The 21,173-nt window shown below is 38.7% G+C and overlaps 2 protein-coding genes and 1 long non-coding RNA gene across 4 annotated transcripts in view; 1 reads left to right on the forward strand and 2 right to left on the reverse strand.

The window, feature by feature from the left end:
* LOC108876702 (uncharacterized) overlaps window positions 1-15,806 on the forward strand; it is a 16,507-nt gene extending 701 nt beyond the window's left edge. The window contains exon 3 of the long non-coding RNA XR_001960018.2: window positions 15,678-15,806. This is a non-coding gene — a long non-coding RNA (uncharacterized LOC108876702). The remainder of the gene's footprint in view (window positions 1-15,677) is intronic.
* Window positions 8-5,438, reverse strand: tph1a (tryptophan hydroxylase 1 (tryptophan 5-monooxygenase) a). 2 transcript variants are annotated; one of them, XM_018666376.2, is made up of 11 exons: window positions 5,264-5,438; window positions 3,017-3,151; window positions 2,701-2,884; window positions 2,504-2,604; window positions 2,343-2,410; window positions 2,058-2,254; window positions 1,790-1,925; window positions 1,571-1,697; window positions 1,384-1,479; window positions 1,087-1,220; window positions 8-988 (listed from the first exon to the last, which is right to left on the reverse strand). In XM_018666376.2, exons 1-11 carry the CDS (start codon window positions 5,351-5,353, stop codon window positions 814-816), a joined length of 1,443 nt encoding a protein of 480 aa, XP_018521892.1. In that variant the 5' UTR covers window positions 5,354-5,438; the 3' UTR covers window positions 8-813. The 2 variants fall into 2 exon arrangements, with proteins under 2 accessions (XP_018521892.1, XP_050929281.1); XM_051073324.1 differs by lacking the exon at window positions 5,264-5,438 and adding an exon at window positions 3,963-4,217.
* Window positions 12,459-18,715, reverse strand: saal1 (serum amyloid A-like 1). Its single transcript, XM_018666380.2, has 13 exons — window positions 18,564-18,715; window positions 17,697-17,890; window positions 17,299-17,400; window positions 16,568-16,651; window positions 16,368-16,447; window positions 16,225-16,284; window positions 16,028-16,143; window positions 15,686-15,848; window positions 15,036-15,112; window positions 14,738-14,923; window positions 14,379-14,536; window positions 14,171-14,263; window positions 12,459-13,154 (listed from the first exon to the last, which is right to left on the reverse strand). The coding sequence occupies exons 1-13, from the start codon at window positions 18,565-18,567 to the stop codon at window positions 13,077-13,079; spliced, it is 1,395 nt and encodes a 464-aa protein (XP_018521896.1). The 5' UTR covers window positions 18,568-18,715; the 3' UTR covers window positions 12,459-13,076.
* Window positions 18,716-21,173: the final 2,458 nt, after the last annotated feature.

Genomic DNA, 21,173 nt, shown 5'->3' on the forward strand with positions numbered 1-21,173 from the left:
CACTCTGTGAGGACACAAAACATTTTTGTTTATTTTTTTCAGTAGTTTGATACACAGCCTACTATAATGTCTATATTTCTTTACAGTAGAAAAATAATGTTTTGATTTCAGGAGTACTACAATTATATTCACTTCAAGAGGAGGTATTCAAAATCATCACTGTAAAATAAAACAGGTCAGGGTACATGGGCCAAATCTGTCATAATCAGTATTGAAAACATTCTTAAACACCAGTTTTCACTTTCATAATTTCCCTCAGCACACAAAAGGAGCATGATACATACACCAAAAGAATACAAACAAGGTACATTTTATACATATCACTGAAGTGAGGAGAATTAAATGTGAAGAAGACAAAGAATGAAATAAATTACAAAAAAATTCACATAATCATATACAACAGACAAACTTAACAATAGAAGGAAGAAACCACATCTGTGTTTGTAACAGCTGGGGATGTTTTTAAAGGATACTCACTTACCATGAAAGCGCATTAACTGTTTGCAATACAGAAGCCAAATCAGCCAAGTACAAATGAAGCAAAACAGTGTCTCAGGTTAAGCAGCTCTTTGGGTTTGTGCAATGTATTGATATCACTGGCTAAGCATACCTAACACGCCTCTCGTAAATTTGTAAATGTCATATACCATGCAGTGGGGACAACAGAACATTTTGCCAAAAGCAGTGCACATTCATTGTACTGACGAAGGGCAATACACAAGCAGTATCTCTACAGTAGGTGCTGGGGGGGGGGGTGACACAGCAAGCGTTGATGCACTGTAAGGTGATTAACTTGAGCTGGATCGTTGGCGGTCAGACGCCCAGCTGCTTGTTCAGCCGGCTGAGGGCGTCACCGACGATGTCGAGCTCGTGCCGGAGCTCCTCCACGACGCTGTTGATGCTGGGAGTGTCTTTTAGCACATCCACACTCTGGGTGTAAGGGTTGTATCGGACTGTGAAGGGACGCTTGATGGTCTTGGCAAACTCCCTGAAATGAAGATAACATCATCATTGAATAATATGTTGTAGATGTTTAATTACATATGAAACAATGGTGTAGTTTGTGGATAATTTCACAGATCTCACCTCATCTTCACTTTGGCCTCCTCAAAGCTGTCTGACACAAAGTAGACATCCTGAAATGTTGTGATGATGCATTCTTGTTTGGATGTGACTTTGGGGTCAAAAGGCATTATCCTTGCATTACCAGAGAGTGCATGCTGCAGGAGAGGAACATAACAAAGATGTTGCAGATGTTTCATGTAAACATGAGCCCACATCTGGGTCATATGATTAAATACAAATCAATCTGTATTCTGAGTGGTTCTACTAAAGAAAGTACAGAAGTAAGCCTGTATGGATATCTTGTTGAAATATATTTACCTTAAGCTCGCTGATAGATGACAGTAGCCCTGCTCCATATGCTCGCAGCTGCCCTTCCTGTTTGCATAGGCCAAACTCCACTGTGAAGAAATAGCACTGTAATAGAAGAGGAGATAAAACAGATTATTACAGTTATTCAGGATTTACTGAATTTGATTTGATTCAGTTTCTGCCTTGTGTAACTCACTGTGGCCAGTTTCTGAACTGAATCATCTGAAGCCCCAAGTGAAGCAAGACCAATCTCCTGAGAAAACTGGGCGAAGCTGGGCTCTGCTAGCAGTGGGACATGACCCAGCAGCTCATGGCATGTGTCCCTAGATCATAAAAGATCACAGAGTATTAAGCCCAATAGCCTTATGTGAGCATTACTACTACTTTTCCTCATATAGTTCTGTATGTTACTCACGGCTCTGGGGTGTACAAGGGGTCGGAGCTGTGCCGCACGTACTGGGTACAGTGGAAAACTCGGAAGGCCAAACCAGCAAGGAAGTCACGTGGGGACAGATAACCTGCCACAGGCCTGATGGTAAATCCAGTACGTTCTGAGAAGATGTTTGAAACACATGTGAGTAATTATGTTTACAAAACTGAAAAAACAATTAACAAAACTTCTAATTTTGTATTTGAAGCCAAAGAAGAATATATTAAATATTATTAAATAAATTGCAACCTACCCCTGAGGAAGCGCGAGACATCCTCCAGCTGAGGGATGTTGTCCTCCCGACATTCACAGTATTTGGACAGCAGTGGCAGGTTCTTCAAGTATTCGCGGCAGGCGTGGGTGGGGTACAACTTGTTGAGCTCCCTGTACACAACACCCCAAGTCTTCACTTCCTCCTCTGTGAACTCAATACGAGGAATGGGGTCCCCACTAGAACAAGAAGCAGAAATGTCTCAGTATCAAGTAAAAATTTTGCAGATTTCCAAAGTAACCATTTAAATGGACAATAAAAACCTACTGTTTGTAGGCCATGGCAAGGTCCGCAAAGTACTTTCTCCTCTTCCGGTAGACATTGTCCTTGAAACCCTGATGGAGAGGAGCATATGGAAATATGAGAGTGCTTCCTATTAAAGGAGTTTTTAAGTCAACCCTTTGTGGGTTTTATTTAGGCCTACATACTGGATGGTCAGCATCCAACTCAGAGCCGTACATCAGGACACGGTTTGCACACTTGTCCAAGTCTGAAATTTTCTTTGGGAACCACGGAACATCATACATATCTGAGAGGAGAAGAAGAAAAGAAAATAGCTGTTTACTGTTAATCAGGTTTAATTGGATAGAGTTTGTCTTCACTGTTTCATTCAGTGCTTTCCTACCTTCCTCATGTAGACAGGAGTTATCTGGAGGCTCCATGTCCACCACGTTCACATGCTTCCGAAGCAGATGGATTATTTCATTCAGTTGTTCGTGGTTGCTGTCGCAGTCCACAAATATCTCAAACTCAGAGTTGCGCCTTTTGGATTTTCTGGACTCTATGTGTACAAGGTTGACGTGGTTTTCCTGCAAGAAAAACAATGAGAAAATTTTGTTATCATCTGTAAGTTAACTTGAGTTTCATCCAAACAGATTTCACTGAACAAGGACAGATACTAATAGATAGATAATGTAAACATTATGCAAGTTTTTGCATACTTGGAAGAGTTTGAGTGCCTTTACAAGTCCTCCCACTTCGTTCTTGAGGGAGAAGATAATTGTTGCTCTCCCTTTCTCTGATGTATTCTTCTTTTCGGTGCTTTCTTCAATTTTAGTGAAGGTTGATTTGTTTATCTGAAAATAGCAACGAAAGACAGATTTTAAATTGTGTAATACCAAAAGATCATCACTCAACTTTCAACAGTGGCACTGAAATATCCAACTTTTCAAATTTTTTAAATGCGTATGGCACTTTATGGAACAACATTGTATTATATTTTTCATGTAATGTTGACCTGAGTCAAGATTACACAATGCATTTTCCCCGTGACTGAAGTATAGCTCAGGACAGATAATGACGTGAATGCTTAAGAGCAAGAGCCATTCAAAAATCCTATGAACATCTTATGAACATGCATCACTCCTAACAAGTAGGAGAGGCTAAGAGTCAGAGAGAGCGTAGGTTCCCAGATATTTCAGTCACACTTCAAATAAAACACGGGCTGTTTCTTTACACATATATGAACAAAATGCACGTGCAGTAGATGCATGTGGAGAGGACCTGAGATTAGTAACCACCAACCCTCTTGTCCGTTTCAGCACATTGGACAGCGCTCTCACGTTGACGCTGGTGTGTGCGCGCTGCACACGCCAGGGGAAAATTATTGTAGCCTTAATCCTGTATCAGATTTAAGGACTACAACACGCCAACAGCATAGAACAACGAATCTGTTTTGGTTGAATGCAACGTTTTCCCTGTCGTTTTAAATGTAGCATACATCTGATTTAGACACTATATTGTATACTTGTCATGCGCAACTGCATTAGGTTATAATTTGCTTTAGAGATATCTACACAGTCTAATGGATACAATTTGTGGAGGGGGGAGAGTAAAGGAGCGGGCCGGTCACAAGCATCAGTTAAATTCAGTTCAGTTACTTCCTACCATATTTCGCCTTTCCAGCATTGTGTAAACCGCGCGGCAGGCCAGTTTTCGGTGGACCCTTGTCGGTAGTATCCCTAAAAGCATTAGTGCATGGAGACTGGATCAGGACGCTCCCCGGGGTCAACTCTTTGCGTCTCGGTTTAACGAAGATGAACTTGTCTCTGTCTCAAAGAATCGCCTTACTGCAATCTCATTTACACAGCGGGGAAGCCTATTATTAGCTCCATGCATGTTGAAATCTTACCAGACATTAGGCAGCGTTTTTAATCGCTGCAGCGCGCAGAGTGGGCCGATTTTACGTAGACCTGTCCCACATCAAATCACAGCTAATAACAACAGCTCAGTTAAATCGATGTGTTTTCTTCCCCCTTTTACCCTTGTTGTGAGAGACGGGAGATTATTATTATTATTCACTTGTAGACATAATTCAGTTTGAGGCCAGCATTTGTGCAGCGTTATTGGTTTCGCTACCGCTGGAAAAGGCCTAAAAATGCATTAAAATGTGTTAAGATGATGAAGTTGTTGTTTTAGGTGAAGGTCACAGACACAATCGGATTGGCCTCTAAAGCCACAGAAATTTAGTCAGAACATTTAGTCTCAGACTTGATCCATGTTTGTCACGTTCTTTGCTTGTTTTTTCGCTTTTTTTGCCAAACATTTCGCAACCTTGAAATGGATTTTGAGTCTGTCGCTGCAGAGAAAACTTTCCTCAAAGCAGCATCAGAATTGAGTCATTAATGCAGTCCATCTCTGTAAATGTCTACATGCAATATAGCTTATTATAAAGTGTTATTATCCTCGGAGAGTCCTGTCAGTGTGTGCTTCTCCATGCCCTTAATGGAGACATCACAGACACTGCAGATTGATCGGTTTATCTTTTATCTCCTCTGTCTTTTGCTATGGAAATCAGCGACGAATGTACAGAATGAGCAATAATGAGTCTCTCATGGCATGAAATTCGAAGGTATCTCACTTTAACCCTCTTAACCCTTTGACGTAAATTACAGTATAACAAAACGGCTTAAATTAATCTGCGCTGACGACAAAGTGAAGGCTTATTCATTAAGATGACCGGACCGATCTCCACCATCACCACCACTGTCAAAAAAAAAGTTGTCTTAAAGTATCACATGCAAGAAACCCTTTGCACCTCGTTCGGTTAATGGCCACACTCAAGCTCTCATCACAGGACAAAACGCATTAAAAAAAACAGGGCTAAACATTGATACACCTGGAAGATGTCGGCCTTAAAATATTAAAGGCTACTTTTCTCTTTCCCTTTTTACCGATGAAATTCTTACCTCATTATTCAGCAGCTTCTCTTCAAAGCCAATGTTCATGGAGTCAAAAGATCTTCCTCTACGCGGTCCTTCCAGTTTGTTTGAGTACATGTTAAAGTGCTGCTGTTTTTTTTTAAATCTATATATATAGCTTTTGCTTGTGGCTTATCTAAATAACCTTCGCTATGCAAAGTAGGCTGTCTACCCCGGGAAGCAGCGCGCTTTGCTATTTAACCACAGAGAGAAATAGGAGGGGGCAATAATCTCCCCCACAGCAGCAAATGGAAAAAGAGCAGCACCGCTCACGTCATTAGGGAAAAGGGGTATCTTTTATTTCACCTAAAGGCCTGAATCATGAGATCAATCACGAAGTCTGATTTTACTGAGAGAATCAAACAAATGATTGGACTATTTTTCTAATCTTATACTTTACTGTGTTTGAGAAAATCCTGAGTGCAGCTCTTGTCAGAAAAAAACATGTAAGCAGGAATTATTACTGTATTTTTACTCATCTGCTAGTATTTAACAGTTAAAACCAAATATGGAAAATGTGCCAGCACACTGAGATTGAACATGTTCAGTTTGGATGCAGACCTGAGCGTTCGCTGTGGACTCAGACCTCCTCATGTTGGCACAAGCAGTTAATTCTTCTTGTTTGTTGACACCTTGAGACTAAGAGGTCAAGGTTTAAGAGGATTCAGGCATAGCCCACCCGCCTTCATTGTACAGTGATCCAAATGCCCCCTTTTCAAAATCCATTCCCCTGCACTGTAAGCACCTCTGTGTTCTTGTGCACATAACAGGAATAATCTGCATGTTTTCCTGTCTTTAACACCGCAAGCCTTTTAATAAGATCCAAGGCAATCAGTGGAAAAGACTTTGCAGGCCTCTGCAAGCAGAATCAAGATAAGGGAGCACCTAACCTAAAAGACCTCATTACTTTAAACAGATAATGCCACTGTTCTCTAAGCTTTAGTCACCTCACAAGAGGTGACTAAAGGAGATGTGAGACGTCTTTGTCTGTTAGCCATCGCTCTTACCTCCATACAGCTCTGATGCAGTGATACATGTGGCTGATGCACATGCTGTTTCTCTCAGGTGGTCCTGGCCTGTGTCACTCGTGACACGGACAGATGCTTTACACAACTGAGGAGTGAAGCAGTGAGGGGAACTTCCTCTTCTCCCAGATCTGCTCTCAGATATTGAGTTAGGCAGAGTAGCAGCGGGGTCAGTCTTTCATTATCTAGCCATGATTCAGAATGGTAAAACATTTTAAAAAGAGATAAATTAAAGGTATAATTCACCACTGATTATGTGAGCGCCTGTCTGTTCTGGTGTTCTGTGTTGTACACCTGGCAACATTCATATTGACAGAGGAACTGGTGTTCTCCTGCACAGTGACTACATGTATCAGTGGGTATTGCTCATAAACTTTGCAGCAACTGACACCCCCCCCCAGATCAGAAACCATGTTTACCTGGCTGTTAGCTTAAGCTCCTTATCACCTCTGCCTATAGAAGGCAACCATTTCTGCCTCAATGCACAAACACAATATACATTGCCTGAGTAAAAAAAGACAACAAATGTACACCCCCATTTTACCTCTTCAAGTTAGCAGCAGTATTAGTCACATTAAGTGATAATAACAACAGCAAACAAATTATATATTAACCTAAAGCCGACTATACAAAGACATAGGTTGGGTTACAGAAACACTCAGTAGTGAGTGTCTTGTTAAACTACAGCTGAAACTTAGTTGATTCATTGATATGTCGATCAAAAAATATTTGATTGGCAGCATTTTACAACAACAATTTTAAAAATTGATTAATTTCTTAAGATCAGGCAAAAACACCAAACATTTTCTGGTTTCAACTTTTAAAATGTGTTTTTTTTTTTTCACTTTTCAGTTTGCTATGAAATTATAAATCAAGTATCATTATGTTTTACACAGATAATCTGAGGACATGACCACCTGGAAAATCGAGCAAATTTTTAAACATTTCTTACATTTTTTAGACTAAACAATGAATCATATTAATAATAAGATTTTTATTTATATAGCACCTATTGTAGCAGAGCCAAGGAGAAAATATCCAACAATTAAAGAGAAATCATTGAAACAATATAAAGCAAGAATACTGATAACAATATTTTATAAAAGAAACTTAAAATAGTATAAAACGGTAGAATTGTTGACTATTAATGAAAGGAAAGCCTTTTTATAAGGAGATTTGAACAAGGTTAGTGAGCTGACAAATCTGATCTGATGAGATCTGGCATTAGCTGCTTCGTCTGAAGAAAGTTTTATACTGTCTGCTGTCACACACAATCGCTGTCTGTGTGGCAGCACTGGTAACAGTATCTAACAAAGTGAAACTCGCTGTTGTGCAATGGTTTTGGTCGGCACTGGTGAGCAGTTTAGACCTCTGAGAGGAAAAGAAACAAGACTTCTCTCAGACAAACTTTCCCTGTAGCTCTGTGACCGTCCATTGACGCTCACACACGTCACTGAACGTCACCACCAGGCTGCTGCTGCCTAAAGCAAAACAACAAACATTGGGGACCATATAGATATGTTAACTCCATGACTAATACACAGAAAAAGGTTGGACTTTTTTTTTTCCTAGAAAAGGCATTGAGGCTTGCTTCTTTGTCAAGAGGAAAGAAAAGGCAGGGAAAAGTACAAAGCCTGCTGAATGGTATGACCATGTCATTGTTCAGGATTCAGTAATGAACTGTTCCTCTCATGAAGCCCAGACACTGAGGTGGGCTCCTACAGAGCTGGGTCAAGCACATCCAAATCTACTTATAAATACATTTTCACATCACTTTTATGCTGCAGTTGCTCTGGCCATGTCTTTGATCTCGTCATGTCTTGACCAGTCCTGGATCATATCTCTTTCATTTAATGTCACATTCAGAGGCTCATTAGATTTTGCACCACTTCCAGTTTACATATCGTACGCTGCAATGCATACACCAACCCATATTTTTAAAACAAAAAATTTTTAAACAGTTAGTTCTGACTCCTAATAAATAATGTGATGTGGTTCGTGCTGTCTCTGCCATTCAGAGGGTAATTGACACAGGTGCTTTGAGATGTTTTAAGCCACAAGTACTTTGACAAGGGTGAGAGAGTGCAGCATGAATAAGATGGCTCATTGTGGTTTGCTCTCCCGGTGACCCAGCTACCTTATGTGGATAGTGGTCTCTGGATAATTAGCTTCAAGGATGGGATAATATGACGCAGCAGTTCAGCCATTAATAAACATTTTCGAAGTGGGAAATTTAAGTCATCTTTAGCCTCATCTCCAACAGAGATATTCTTCCACATTAATCTGCATAAATTGTGCAAACTGTAAACAAAATCTTAGTGATAGCTGAACTGACTTAGTCTTAGTCATTGATCTCTTGCAGCTCCAGATGAGGCTCCTCATGTTCTCCTGCAGTCACATTATGGGGGCACTCAATCCATTCACACATCTCATTAATGAAACATAATCGAGCTTTAAGGAAACCAGGCATGGAGAGACTGTTGATGGACTGGCAGGCTAACCAGGCAGCCAAACTGTCTTTAATGCTCATGAAATAAACATTTGTTCATATAAAGTTTATTATTCAAAAAAAAAATCTGTGCACAAGCTCTTAATTCTGATCACTCTGTTGAGGTTTGTGAAGAGGAGATGTTGTGTTACAGATGTGTCTGAGAGTGTGAGAGCTGCATGGTGGCCACACACTCTGTCCCAGTTCTGTTCACTTCAATCAGAGGGATTTACTCACAGTGTCTGAGCATCAAGCTGTGAGAGATCTCTCCAGTTAATCTCACCCATGGCACTAAGAAACACCCAACATGAGCATTAGAATGTGTTCGTACTTAAAACTGCACAACAGTCTCACCGGTCAAGGGAGGATAAATTATACTATAATACTACAATAACAATGTGTATTCTCACTGTGTTCTCCACAGGGAGGTCAGAGGTCACAGTGTCTTTGATAGAAATTCAGAATCTTTTCCTCAGCAAGGCAGATTGCATCTGTCAGGACTAAAGTAATTAATACATCCACGTTTGTTTCTGTGTTGAATATTTCAAACTCAGTCATTGTATTTAATAAAGATAACATTTGGACATCCAAACACTTATCCTGGAAAAATCAGAAAGAGGTCAGGTGCATACATGTAATGCATATTATAAAACAGGAAAACGCTTAATAACTAAGTCAAAATTAAAAATTACTGGAAATTCTTTGTTTGGTGAGACAAAACTAGAAAATAACATACTGTAACCTTAAATCTATGATAGTGATTTAGACAATATCTGTCCAGATGCATTTGTTTGTGATCAACAACATCAGTTTAGTGGTATTTAATCAACAGAGTGAATGAATTGAGGAACTTTTTCTGTGGACAGCTGTTTTTTTTAACATTATATTAATAATAATTATAATTTTTTAACAGTAATTATTATATTTTGCATTAGGAGAGATCATATGTATGTGTGTGTGTTATAAAAAAGTAAGCAGAGTCTCAGTGTTTCTGTTTCTGCAGGGTGTTCAGGCAGCCTTTCCACTCCTGACCAGTGTTATTTGAATTTCCAGAAAATTCAAGGTCCTCTAATAGCACTTCATTAACAGAATTCCAGTCTTTCACCTGATCCCGAGCCTTGTTTGAACAACTAACTAATCAGAACAGTGAATGGTCTGCCTACGTACGCTTCCTGTGGCAGGACTACATCTCTTTAATTAGCTCCAATTCTTTCATTGCAGAACAAACAGCAGCATATGCCACTTGGTGACAGGCGTCAGTGTACACAGGACAGGACAGGATAGAGCTGTGCCCATAAACACCTGCCGCATTCAAAATAGAAACGTCATGCGTTATGCAAAAAAAGAAATAATAATAAAGAATGATAGTGAAGGGTCATTGACAGTATCATGCAATTATTCTAGAGGTATATGTATTTATTTATTTATTTTTAATTAACTACCTATCATGTTTGCATGTTATGCACCAGGTGTATTATTAAAGTGAATTCTCCAATACAAGCAATTAAAAACACAATTTTAAAAAGCCACAACTGCTCTTGAAAAATAATTCCATTAATTAATTTATTTTCTGTTATTGTTTTTATTAGGTTTCATGCCTTCCACCACCTTTTGCTCACAACCTCTCACTAATCACAGGAAACAAAGTGTTTACTTTCAGTCAGATTCAAAAACAAGTGCCACAATAGCCCCATTCATGGGAAATACACTAGGTTGAAATGAATCGGAATGATACTTTAAGAAACAGTCAACTGGTAGAACCTCGAGTCAGATCCAAACAGGGTGAAGCTGCTTGTAGCTACTATGCTGCAGACACTTTCAAATCTTAAATCCTGCCATCCTTCCATGCCTTTGATAAAGGTCACACACTGCATAGCATCCTTGCAGTCTGGTTTTATCATTACAATATCCTAACAGATAAGCTAGTTGAAGCAGCAGAACAGGCAGTAAGGGCAAATGCAAACATCAACGCCACCACATCACTTTTTGTGAGCAGGAAACGTCAGTGTCTTTGATATTCGGGGATCACGAAGGGGAAAGTTTCATTGTGATTCTGTTGACAAGAGATAGAAAGCCAGGGAACTCAGGAAATGAGCTGAAGGGGGCTTTGATTGCACCCAACAGCATCATGTGTCTTTATTAACACGCCTTGACCAGGTGGTTGTGAATAGGCCGGGCCTTGGAATCAAAGGAGAGGGAACGTGACGCTGTACATGCATTCTTCATCCCTTCATTATCCCTCCCGCTCGCCCAGCAACAGGTACTATACCAGTGTCAGGGCCGTTTTATGCACTCAAGAGGGCTTAATTCAGACAGTCCAGCCAGAAATTCCAAGAAAAACTGCTCTTTTCATGTTGAATGACAAATGTCATCATCATCCTCAATTCAACTCAGTCTCCTAATCCCTTTCGCTGACGTATCCATGGGTCCAGCTGTTTATTAGCCCAAAATGAACTTTACAAATTCCAGTCAAAAGATTCTTCAACTGGTACATCATGTGACAGCTATTTATATTTCTTCCGGTTTACATAAGGACTTTGATCAGATGTGAATTTTCTCACAAATGTGAGACTGAAATAGAAAATCTCACTGTAAGGCAAAATGTCAGGTCATTTAAAAGAACAGCAAGTTAGTTGCGTGGGCAGAGGTAAACAGAAAAAAGAAATAACTGACATCCAGCATCAGCATCAGACAGGCCTGACATGCCTTGGCGTCACTGATGTGTATAAAACACCAGGCACACGAGGAGCTGTTTTGATGGGAGTCAGATCATATCAAGCTGCTGTGAAGACTGGCAGACTGACAATGAAGTTTGGCAGGGCAGCAGGAAACATCTGGACTTCACCCTGATCTCTGTGACATGACGCGCCTGGGGGCGACGCCTGAAGACAGAGCAGTCGGCAAAGTGCAAGTCACTGGCCACAAGCAATCTTGAAAGGTCAAGCATTGATTACATCTACAGCATTCTAGCCATTCACAACACAAACACAACATGACTCGCAGATCACAGCACCGGCCACCTATGCGCATTACGAGTCTAGTCAAGGTTCAGAACGTATGTAGAGATAACAGGATTAAAAAGAGGGTGTTTTTTTCCCATAGGGTGATCTCTGTCCCGCATAGACTCTGACCATCTCAGGATTTCCATTAGAAAGAGTGTTCTACATATCAATCCAAGCTTTAATTAAAAAGCTGCTATATTCACAGAGCCTTCGTAAGCTTGCAGTAAATGCGCAGGCTGTCCTGCTCTTCTCCGTGAGTGGGCGAAATGGTGCATTTGGAAACCAAATGAGTTCATTGTTGCCAGGCTCAAGCCTTTCATCTAATTTTATTGTCCTTACCGAGTGACTGTCACCCTCTGGTAAACACTTGATGTTGTCATCAGCATTAGCACCATTACTCATATGCTTGAAAAGGTGACTCAATACACACTCAATGCAGTTTCATCCAATATAGAAATGTATGTTTACATCAATTAAATAATCATGGGATTAATTAAAATAATTATATATATATATATATATATATACATACACGTGGATATATTGTTTATGACAATATAAAAAAAATAAACATGGATGCAGCTGTTAATTTTTGATTAAACATGGCTCTTGTGCCAAGTTGTAGTGATGTTGCAAATAGATAAAGAGAAAAAAGTAGAGCCAACAAGTTAATTATCAAAGGTAGTGTATATTTCCAACAGTAAAATGTACAACACTACAGTAAGATCTTCAATGTACCAGTGTTTTATTTACATTTTTAAATAGAGAAAAAACCATGGTTAAATGTTAATGAATTTTGGATGCTAATTGACCACCTTCAGATAAATGCTCTGTAAATTTACAGGCATTGGATGAGTGAAGTGCAAAGACGGTCCAGTGAAGAGTATTAGTAACATTTTCTGTTGCAGTTCTTTTGGGTGAAAAAGTGGCCATAAGACCAAAGTGTACTGACTGTTATGCTGTCTGTTTGAGGCTTGTGCATCCAGCTATGATAATAATGTTTCAGTAAATGCTTATGAGCAGAAATTGCTTTAATAAAAAAAGACAAATTTTACTTGATACAAAAATAGTATTCTCAAAACAAAACTTTAAATATAAGCACAACTTAACTTTTACAGACTGTAGCCATAAGTAGTTCACAATAGCGATTGTGTGACATCTGAGTTGTTCCGGTGGAAATGCAAATAGTCTGACTTGGAGCAGACTTTGGAGAGGAAATAATAGTCCACTATAAAAAGCAGTAGTGGGAGTCTGGATGAGTGCTGAACACTGATCTGCTGGGTGTCTCAGTCAGGAAACTGTTTCCTCACCACGTCTGCCAACTGGGGATCAGTCTCTGACAACATCAACTGCAGGTGCTGAAACTGTACAAGAGGAAGGGTGGGTGAATGGGGGGTGGAAACATGATGTTTATTTTCCATAGGAGCTGGTAGTTTGTAGTAGCAGTCCATCACACGTCCTATCCTGACACAAGCTCTACAAATAAATCCTTTATGTGAAACAATGGCAGCACCAGCAGCGCTTTGCACGTGTGACCATTAAGCTACTCGAGAAAAAATATGCTAACAAGAAATCTGAAGAGAAGTCAAAGTCAAATGAACTTGAATAAATAAATGAATTAGTTATTAAGTCTATAAAGTACCAAAAAAGACAGTTGCCCATCACAAGTTACCAGTTACAATGTTATTTTAAATGTTCTTATATCAGCAACACTTACTCGCTGCTCTGTTTGCTCTCTTCACTTTAGTAGTACTGATAATGTTTCACTTGTCATTATTATTTCTTTAGCTATAATAAAAATATAATAATAATAATTAATATTATTATTATTATTACTACTACTACTACTATTTACTTTTTGACTTAGTCTATGTATCTGCAATGTTGTCTTCCTCTTCCCCATCCCCATACCCCCACCCCTCTCTCTGTCTTAACCCAACCGGTCGAGGCAGATGGCCGGCCACCTTGAGTCCGGTTCTGCTCGAGGTTTCTGCCTCTTAAAAGGAAGTTTTTCCTTGCCACAGTCGCCTAGTGCTTGCTCATGGTGGGATCTGTTGGATTTTCTCTGCAAACTTTATAAGATAAAGAGTACGGTCTAGACCTGCTCTATATGTACAGTGCCTCGAGATAACTTCTGTTGTGAATTGGTGCTATATAAATAAAATTTTGACTTTTACTTGACTTGAGCAACAGTGGAGAAACTTCTACACAATAATTTGAAAGTGAGAAAAGGAGCTAAATTTGAGAAGCTACATCATCTACAAGTAAAAGGAGTAAAGTCTCACTCCTCATGCTTATATTGAAATGTTTTTTTACATTTGCTTCATAAGTGAATAGTGCATGCTTTAATCTACTTAAACCATTTAGAGAAAGCACTTACTGAAGTCTTAAAGTTGGGGAGTAAACTGCCTGCAGCTATGAGACAAGTCTTCTCTGTCAGGAAACCTTCCTTCACCAAATCTGCCACAGTATCCTATGAAGAGCAAACAACAGGACAAACACTTCAGTGGCCTTTAGTAGACAACAGAAAGTTCTGCTTCATTTTTAAACAGTTGCATTTAAGTGAGTGTTCATTTGGTGTTCATCACCTTGGGAATCTGACTGCAGATGTCAGCTAGAAACTCAGCCGTGATCTCTGACAGAATCTGCAGCTGTTTGTCTTTTCTGCCTTCTTTGCTGGTGCCATCATCTTTGCACTCACTGTGGTACTGGAGCACCCGCAAAATGGTCGCAAAGAGAGGCAGACCTAGAAACAGACACAGGATATCTACTGTTAATTGAAACATGGTCAGAATTTTGAAGCAGCAGCTGTGTGTGAAATGCACAGCCAAAACAATCCTTTCAGTTTCTGAACATCTGGATGCTTTTGTTGGCCAGGTATCACTTCATATGAGGAATCAACTGATGTGGTGCATTTAGACAAAACTGAAGCTGTTAGAAAACTTACTTGTGTCACTTTTGCTGGGCCACTGATCTTGGCATCTATAAAGAGCCTGAAGTACAGAAAATGCCTGAACCAAAATGCTCTTCTGCTCTTGCAGGACAACTGGAAGATCGTTTGGCTGGCAAAGGTCCTCACATACAACCTCACAAACAAAGTCCCATACAGCTTTGCCGGGTCCATCAGGGGCAGCTAGAAGAAACAATAAAACAATATCTAACCTGTTTAGATTTCACTTATCGAGTTGACAACCTTTAACCTCTGAGAGCTGAACTCAGTGATGATGATCAGTCTTACCAAAAACCTGGAATGCCCTCATCTATAGTGGTAAGGAGCTGGAGGGCGTGAAGGAAAACCTCTAAACCATTTGGACTCTCCGGTCTGTGAAAACAATTTAATATTGTTGAATGCTGAGGGTCAACTACATAATTAAAATCATGTAATATTAAAGAATCTGTTTTTTTTAAGACAACAAATTACCAGTGCATTGCATCAACTAAGTATAAATATAAAAATATGAAAAAGGACAGCCTGAAAGCATTTGATCACAACTAAAATAATTGTTAATCTAGTACAATTATGGTCATGGTTCAGACCTGCAAGTTGGCTACACTAACCTCAGTCTCCTCATGTGTAGGTGGAACAAAGAGTGTGTGCATTTATCCATCGATAAGGAGGTAGTAGCTGAACTAAACAAATGTGCACCAGATACTGAGTTTGTGTTTGTAAAATGCATGATAGAGTTTTAATGTATGTTTTCAGTTCTTAAATGGTGTGATTGACTTATATATTTTCCAATTCCCCACAGTTTATACAGATAAACTCATTAGATTGTTATTTTTTTTTAAACCTCTATTTTAAATGCTTACGGTAGAAAATGTTTTTATTTCCACTGAAAATAAAAGATGAAAATACAACTAACATTCTCTTGTATTAAAAATTTCAGATTCCCACCTAAGCTGCTTGGCTGCCTCAAGGAGACATGAGGCCAAGTCCAAACGGCTTTCACCATCATCATCCTCCTCACTGGGCTGAGCTGCGATCCAACTCTTCATTAGCTCCTCGTCAAGGTCAAACAGCTTCTCAACCAGCTCTCCGACTTTCTCAAGCAGGTCAGCTGTAAAATGCAAAGATTTATTTATAATAACCATTTTAGAACAGAACAGAAAAAAGGTTATGAGTAAGATAAATACCTAACAGGGACATTGTGGTATATCAAAAAAATATTCCCTTCTTATACACAAGTAAAACATCACCAGCTCATTATATAGAAAGAAATTAGTAAAAGGAAAGTACTATTGGTGGAACTGCACATGATGAAACAGAGGTTGGGGTGCACAGACGTCTGCTGTCGTATTCGCTGAAGCCACAGGGAACAAACATCTTTCTGAGAGACACAGGTCAGCAGCAATCTGCAAACATCAGGAGAAAAAGGTGAATACTCCTCTCTCAGTCTCTCTGTCTCACTTGTCGAGAGAAAATGCAAATGTCACCTGCTTGTTTCCAAGAGGGTTGGAGGATCTGTGTCTCCAAGAAGAAGCAACAGCACAGCTCTGTGGACAAACAGAGAGTTGCGTTAAGTAGAATCAATCACAATAATGTACAAAATCTATTACAGATGACGACTCCTACCCACCCTAAGTCTCCATTTTGGCTGAGAGCCAGACAAGTGTCAGGAAAACAAGCAATGTTCCCAAGGATTCCCACACAAATTTCCTAGAAAAGCACAAGACCTGTCATGGGAAGTCTCACAGCCCAGGAAAGCAGCATCAAAAACTAAATACAACATGATTTTATTTTGACAGACTGCATAACATGGAACAGGGTTTCACTCACTGTGAGACGTGGACAACGAGATTTAGCTATCACCCCGAGAAGGATATCTGTAGCTTTGAATTCCTGCAGAAAACCAGCCACGTCCTATAGATCGTTGGTAAATAAATAGTCATTAGTCTTGACATTTACATGGTTCACTGTCCACCCCATCTATATCAGTGAGGGCAGGCTATGACACACTATATCCTCCAAAATTATCATAAAATTAAATCAACGTTTATAAAACAGTTTCAATAAAAACAGAACATGAAACCATTCATAAAGGTAGGGTATTGCAGGGCTGTTGTATTAGACTGCATTAGTTATAGCAAGGTGTATCTAATACATTGGCAATTGAGTGTGTGGTTTACTTCATTGATAATGCTTTATGAATGGCAGACACAAAGACAGCATCAACATATTTTATCATCTGTGGCTAAATATCCCAAATTCACAGAATGTAGTACAACTTCTTCTTCTTAGATAATTTTAGTTCATTTCAATTCCCTGATGTACATTTTGTAAATGTTTACCACAAACTAAACTTGCAAATCATCCAATTTACTACACAGCTCTAATCCAAAATATATTTTGATCCATGTGACTTTTTTATTTGGCTGTACTTACCTTTATAAATATCATTCATTCAGCATTGCATTGTTCATGAAAAGTTCCATTAACTGAATGATTAATTTCTATAAATGTGTAACCAAAGAATATGAAATCTATGGGACAAAGGTAAAGCATCTTACCTTATCCATTGCCATATCCCAGACTCTACATAGATCTTCCTCATCATCATCAGGGAGCTGCATTTGACCTTCAGAGTCCTCCTCTGAATGCTCTGTGACCATCTGCAAGACCATTTTACAAATATTAAGACACATTAGCTATGACAGACAGTGTGCAGCAGAGAGCGACAACACAGAGAAACATTGTGTAATGCAGTGAGGATGCTCAATTCAATATCAGCTGTAACTGGAAGATTTTTCACTGCATCTGATTTGATCTGTAGTCTGATTCTAATCTTCAGATTACGGTTAGTTGTTTTTTTCCACTGAACCCATGAACTACCACATGAATTCCCAATTTACTTTTTAAGTGTTCAATGAAATGCTTCATATTCATAAACACAACAACAGTTGCCCACATGGATGAGACGAGTCAGGGTGCTGAAAAGCCAGTGTTTGCTGTACACAGTGTCTCCAATTGCATCCAAAACTTCGTCCTCCTCTCCATCTGCTGTCTCTGGGGGTGGTGATGGGTTACGGTCCATTACAGGAGAATGTATTTCAGATGTTGTGCTCTCCTTCTCCACCTCATCTGCACCATCAACACTACAGTCTGGGGAGGAAAAAAAACACCATACCTTAAGATTTATCAGCAAATAGCAAAATTGTTTTTACTAAGCAGGAAGTATTAGATAACAGGATGTGGGAAACAATGTCATAACATAGATTTGAAAGCGATTTAATTGACAAAACCAGATGTCTTATCTGGTCCATTTATCTGTGGGTTTACATTATTCCCAGATTGTTACAATTTACATTCAGTTTATTTCAATTTATTTACACCTAGCTAAATATGCCACCTAACAGAACAGCCCTGCAATAAATCTCACGGATTTGAGATATTTATATTCTGCGCCCCCATTTACTCAGAATGACTAATTTGAGAATAATATTGTTTATTACTCAGAACCTCGGAATTTATTTGTTAATAATCTGAATCTGCAAAGTAACTAGTAACTAAGACTGTCAAATAAATGTAGTGGAGTAATATCTACAGTATTTCCTTTATTTCCATTTACGTAGTACAATAACTTAAATAGTCCAATAAAATACGTTACTACTTTAAAATGGTCCTGAAGTACAGTACTGGAGTAAATATTCTTGGTCATTTTTCACTCTCCAGTAACTTAAAATGTAACAATGTAGCTAGCTGCTGCAAATTTCGCGATTATCGATGGGTTGTTCTTTAGCCGTCATATTCATAAACTTCTTCCATGTCAACTCACCCATAGTGACCGCTCTCTGCAAAAGTAACTAGCTGGTGAATATTAATACAATCGTATTTTTTGTTAAAGCAGAAAACATTTCAAATAGCCTCCATTTAACACGAGTAACTGAATGCGCATGCGTTAACGCAACACATACTTCTTCTTGTGCTCGACAATCTCGGTTTAAAATGAACCGCTCGCCACCTGCAGGGTGCAGGGGGGACGACAGGGTGTTCAGGCTGACAGAGTGACAGGAGGATGGAGCATACATGTGGGCCGCATTTGCCTTTTTCATCGGCCCTAATCTAGAGCTATATGAGTGCTATCTGATGCTATCCCGGTGTGCAATTAACCTCCCTATAGTGATGATAAAGTTCACCTTCATCTATCTGGACTCATCCTCACCTGATGGGTTTGAGCTCTTGTTACTCAAAATATTCAAAATTCACAACTAATCTGCTAATAATGAATTAATTGTCGAGGCTCATTTTCTTCCTTGTCCATAACAGTAAACAAATTTTCTTTGGGTTTTTGACTGTTGGGAAAACCAGATGTCTTCAGAGCCATTTTTCATAATTACGTGATATTATATATAGACCAAATGAGTAACTTATTACTTTAGTAAATAATTGTTAGTTGCAACCCTAATAAACTTTATCATTAACATCAGCTAGATAACTAATGAGGGTTTTTTTTTTCCAACCAAACCTCCCGACAAAGCAGGGTCAGAGTAGTTAATGTTTGGTTTTGTGTGTTGTGACAACACACCTAGTGTTGTTTTTAGACTCTGAAGGTTTTCATGCTAACAGAAAGCCTGGCACAGACAAAGCAAACACAGAAGTTTGTTCTGGCTGAACCTTGGCACAATAAAATGTAGCTGGGACCTAAAAGAGGCGTTTGCTTGTCGTTCTCAGTGAAGATATGAAACATGTTTTAGTTGTGTCTACTTTTTTTTACTTGAGTTAAATATGACCCTATAATAAAACTAAAAACAAAAACAACAAAAAACAATGAGATTTCTTTCATCTGTGTTTTGGAAATCCTACCAAATACTACTCTGACAGTGTTACAGAAAAGTCCATTTAAATTTAACATTGGATTTAATGGAGAATCTCATCAGAAATCTTCTTACTCCCTCTTTCCTGATCATAATTTTCCCTCTTCAGCATACTGATCACATTAACCCTTGATTAAAATGTATCCCATACTGTGGTAAACAATATGAAGCCTGCATACATTTTAGATTAAATATATTCAAAAACTTCAATGAATATTGAAAAAAAAATATTGCAGCAAATTCATGTATTTTCTTTCGTGGTTGTCATTACGCAATCATTTCAATCTGTTTTTATTGGAGATGATGTTTTGGATGTTAAACAGTGTTATCAAAGATTTCAAAGAGTTTTTATTGTATAGATATAAAGTATAAGTATAAAGGAATAAAAGTATAAAAGTATAAAGTATAAAAAGTAACAAGTGGTATAAAAAGTAACAAGTCATATGTCAACAAGAGTTACAAAACCTTGAATAGTCCCTCCTCTAATCAAAATTGTCTTGGGGTAAATTGACGACACTACTGTCCTCCCTTAATCAACACAGGCATCTGCTGTCAGACAGGAATGACTATACACTTTACTCATCATGCAGCTGTCCTCCTCTGGGAGTGGTCCAAAACCCTGTTTGCACTTGGAGGAGCAGCTGCTGAATTCAATCTCATATGTTTCCAAGATATGATCAAAGACAAAACAAACGTGTAAACAGCTTTCGTAATGCTGAACATGCAGGATGAGATGTAAAAAGATCAACTCACCAGCTGGAGTAATTAATAACCTTTAAAGCTGTATTACTCTGCTTTAAGTTTTCTTTGTCTCTAAAATAGTTTTCATGTCTTGGGGTTTGAACACATGATTATTATAGGCACAATACCAGTAGTAGACGAAGTATTCAGATCCTTTACTCAAGTAAATGCACTAGTACCACGCTGTGAAAATACTCCATTACAAGTAAAAGTCCTGATTTCAAAACCTTAAAGTAAAAGAATGAAAGTATTATCAGCAAAATGTACTCAAAGGGGGATAAAAGTAAAAGTACTCATTGTGCAGTGAAATGGTCCCTGTCTATGTTTTATATTATGTTTTTGGATCAGTATTATTGCTGCATTAATGTGTATGTTGCATTTTAGTGCTGTAGATGTTTAAGGCTCAGCTTATTTGAACTGCCTTATACTGCTGGGTAGTTTAACTTTAAGTATTGCATGATAGTCCTTAATTTTATCAGAAACATTCAAAATCAACACATTTGAAGACACATGGTTTTTACTGGACAGGAAGGGTATGAAAAATTGTAACTAGTAGTAACTAGTAACTAAAGTTGCCAGACAAATATAGTGGATTAAAAAGTACACTATTTGCCTTGAGGCGCAGTGGAGTAGAAGTTAAGTGATATACAATGAAATACTCAAGTAAACTCCCTCAGATTTGTATTGAAGTACAGTATTTGAGTAAATGTACTTCATTACATTCCACCATTGACTTTGTCTGAGATCTTGCTGCTTAAAATGATGCCAAGACTTGTGTATGTTGAACATGACACTGCTTGTAGAGGATGACTGCAATCAAGGATGTAGTC

Source organism: Lates calcarifer, linkage group LG10 (genome assembly GCF_001640805.2).
Source record: "Lates calcarifer isolate ASB-BC8 linkage group LG10, TLL_Latcal_v3, whole genome shotgun sequence".
In the NCBI taxonomy this organism is placed as follows: Eukaryota; Metazoa; Chordata; class Actinopteri; family Centropomidae; genus Lates; species Lates calcarifer.

What these genes read in the sequence shown, in the direction of transcription:
- saal1 (XM_018666380.2), bottom strand. An exon ending in ACCCTCTTGGAAACAAGCAG is followed by an intron (nt 16,144 to 16,224) that starts GTGACATTTGCA and finishes TGATGTTTGCAG; the next exon opens with ATTGCTGCTGACCTGTGTCT. An exon ending in TCTGCAGTCAGATTCCCAAG is followed by an intron (nt 14,264 to 14,378) that starts GTGATGAACACC and finishes TGCTCTTCATAG; the next exon opens with GATACTGTGGCAGATTTGGT.
- tph1a (XM_018666376.2), bottom strand. Translation starts at nt 5,353, where the DNA reads ATGTACTCAAACAAACTGGAAGGACCGCGTAGAGGAAGATCTTTTGAC. An exon ending in CAGTTCAGAAACTGGCCACA is followed by an intron (nt 1,480 to 1,570) that starts GTGAGTTACACA and finishes CTTCTATTACAG; the next exon opens with TGCTATTTCTTCACAGTGGA. An exon ending in CATCTATCAGCGAGCTTAAG is followed by an intron (nt 1,221 to 1,383) that starts GTAAATATATTT and finishes CCTCTCCTGCAG; the next exon opens with CATGCACTCTCTGGTAATGC.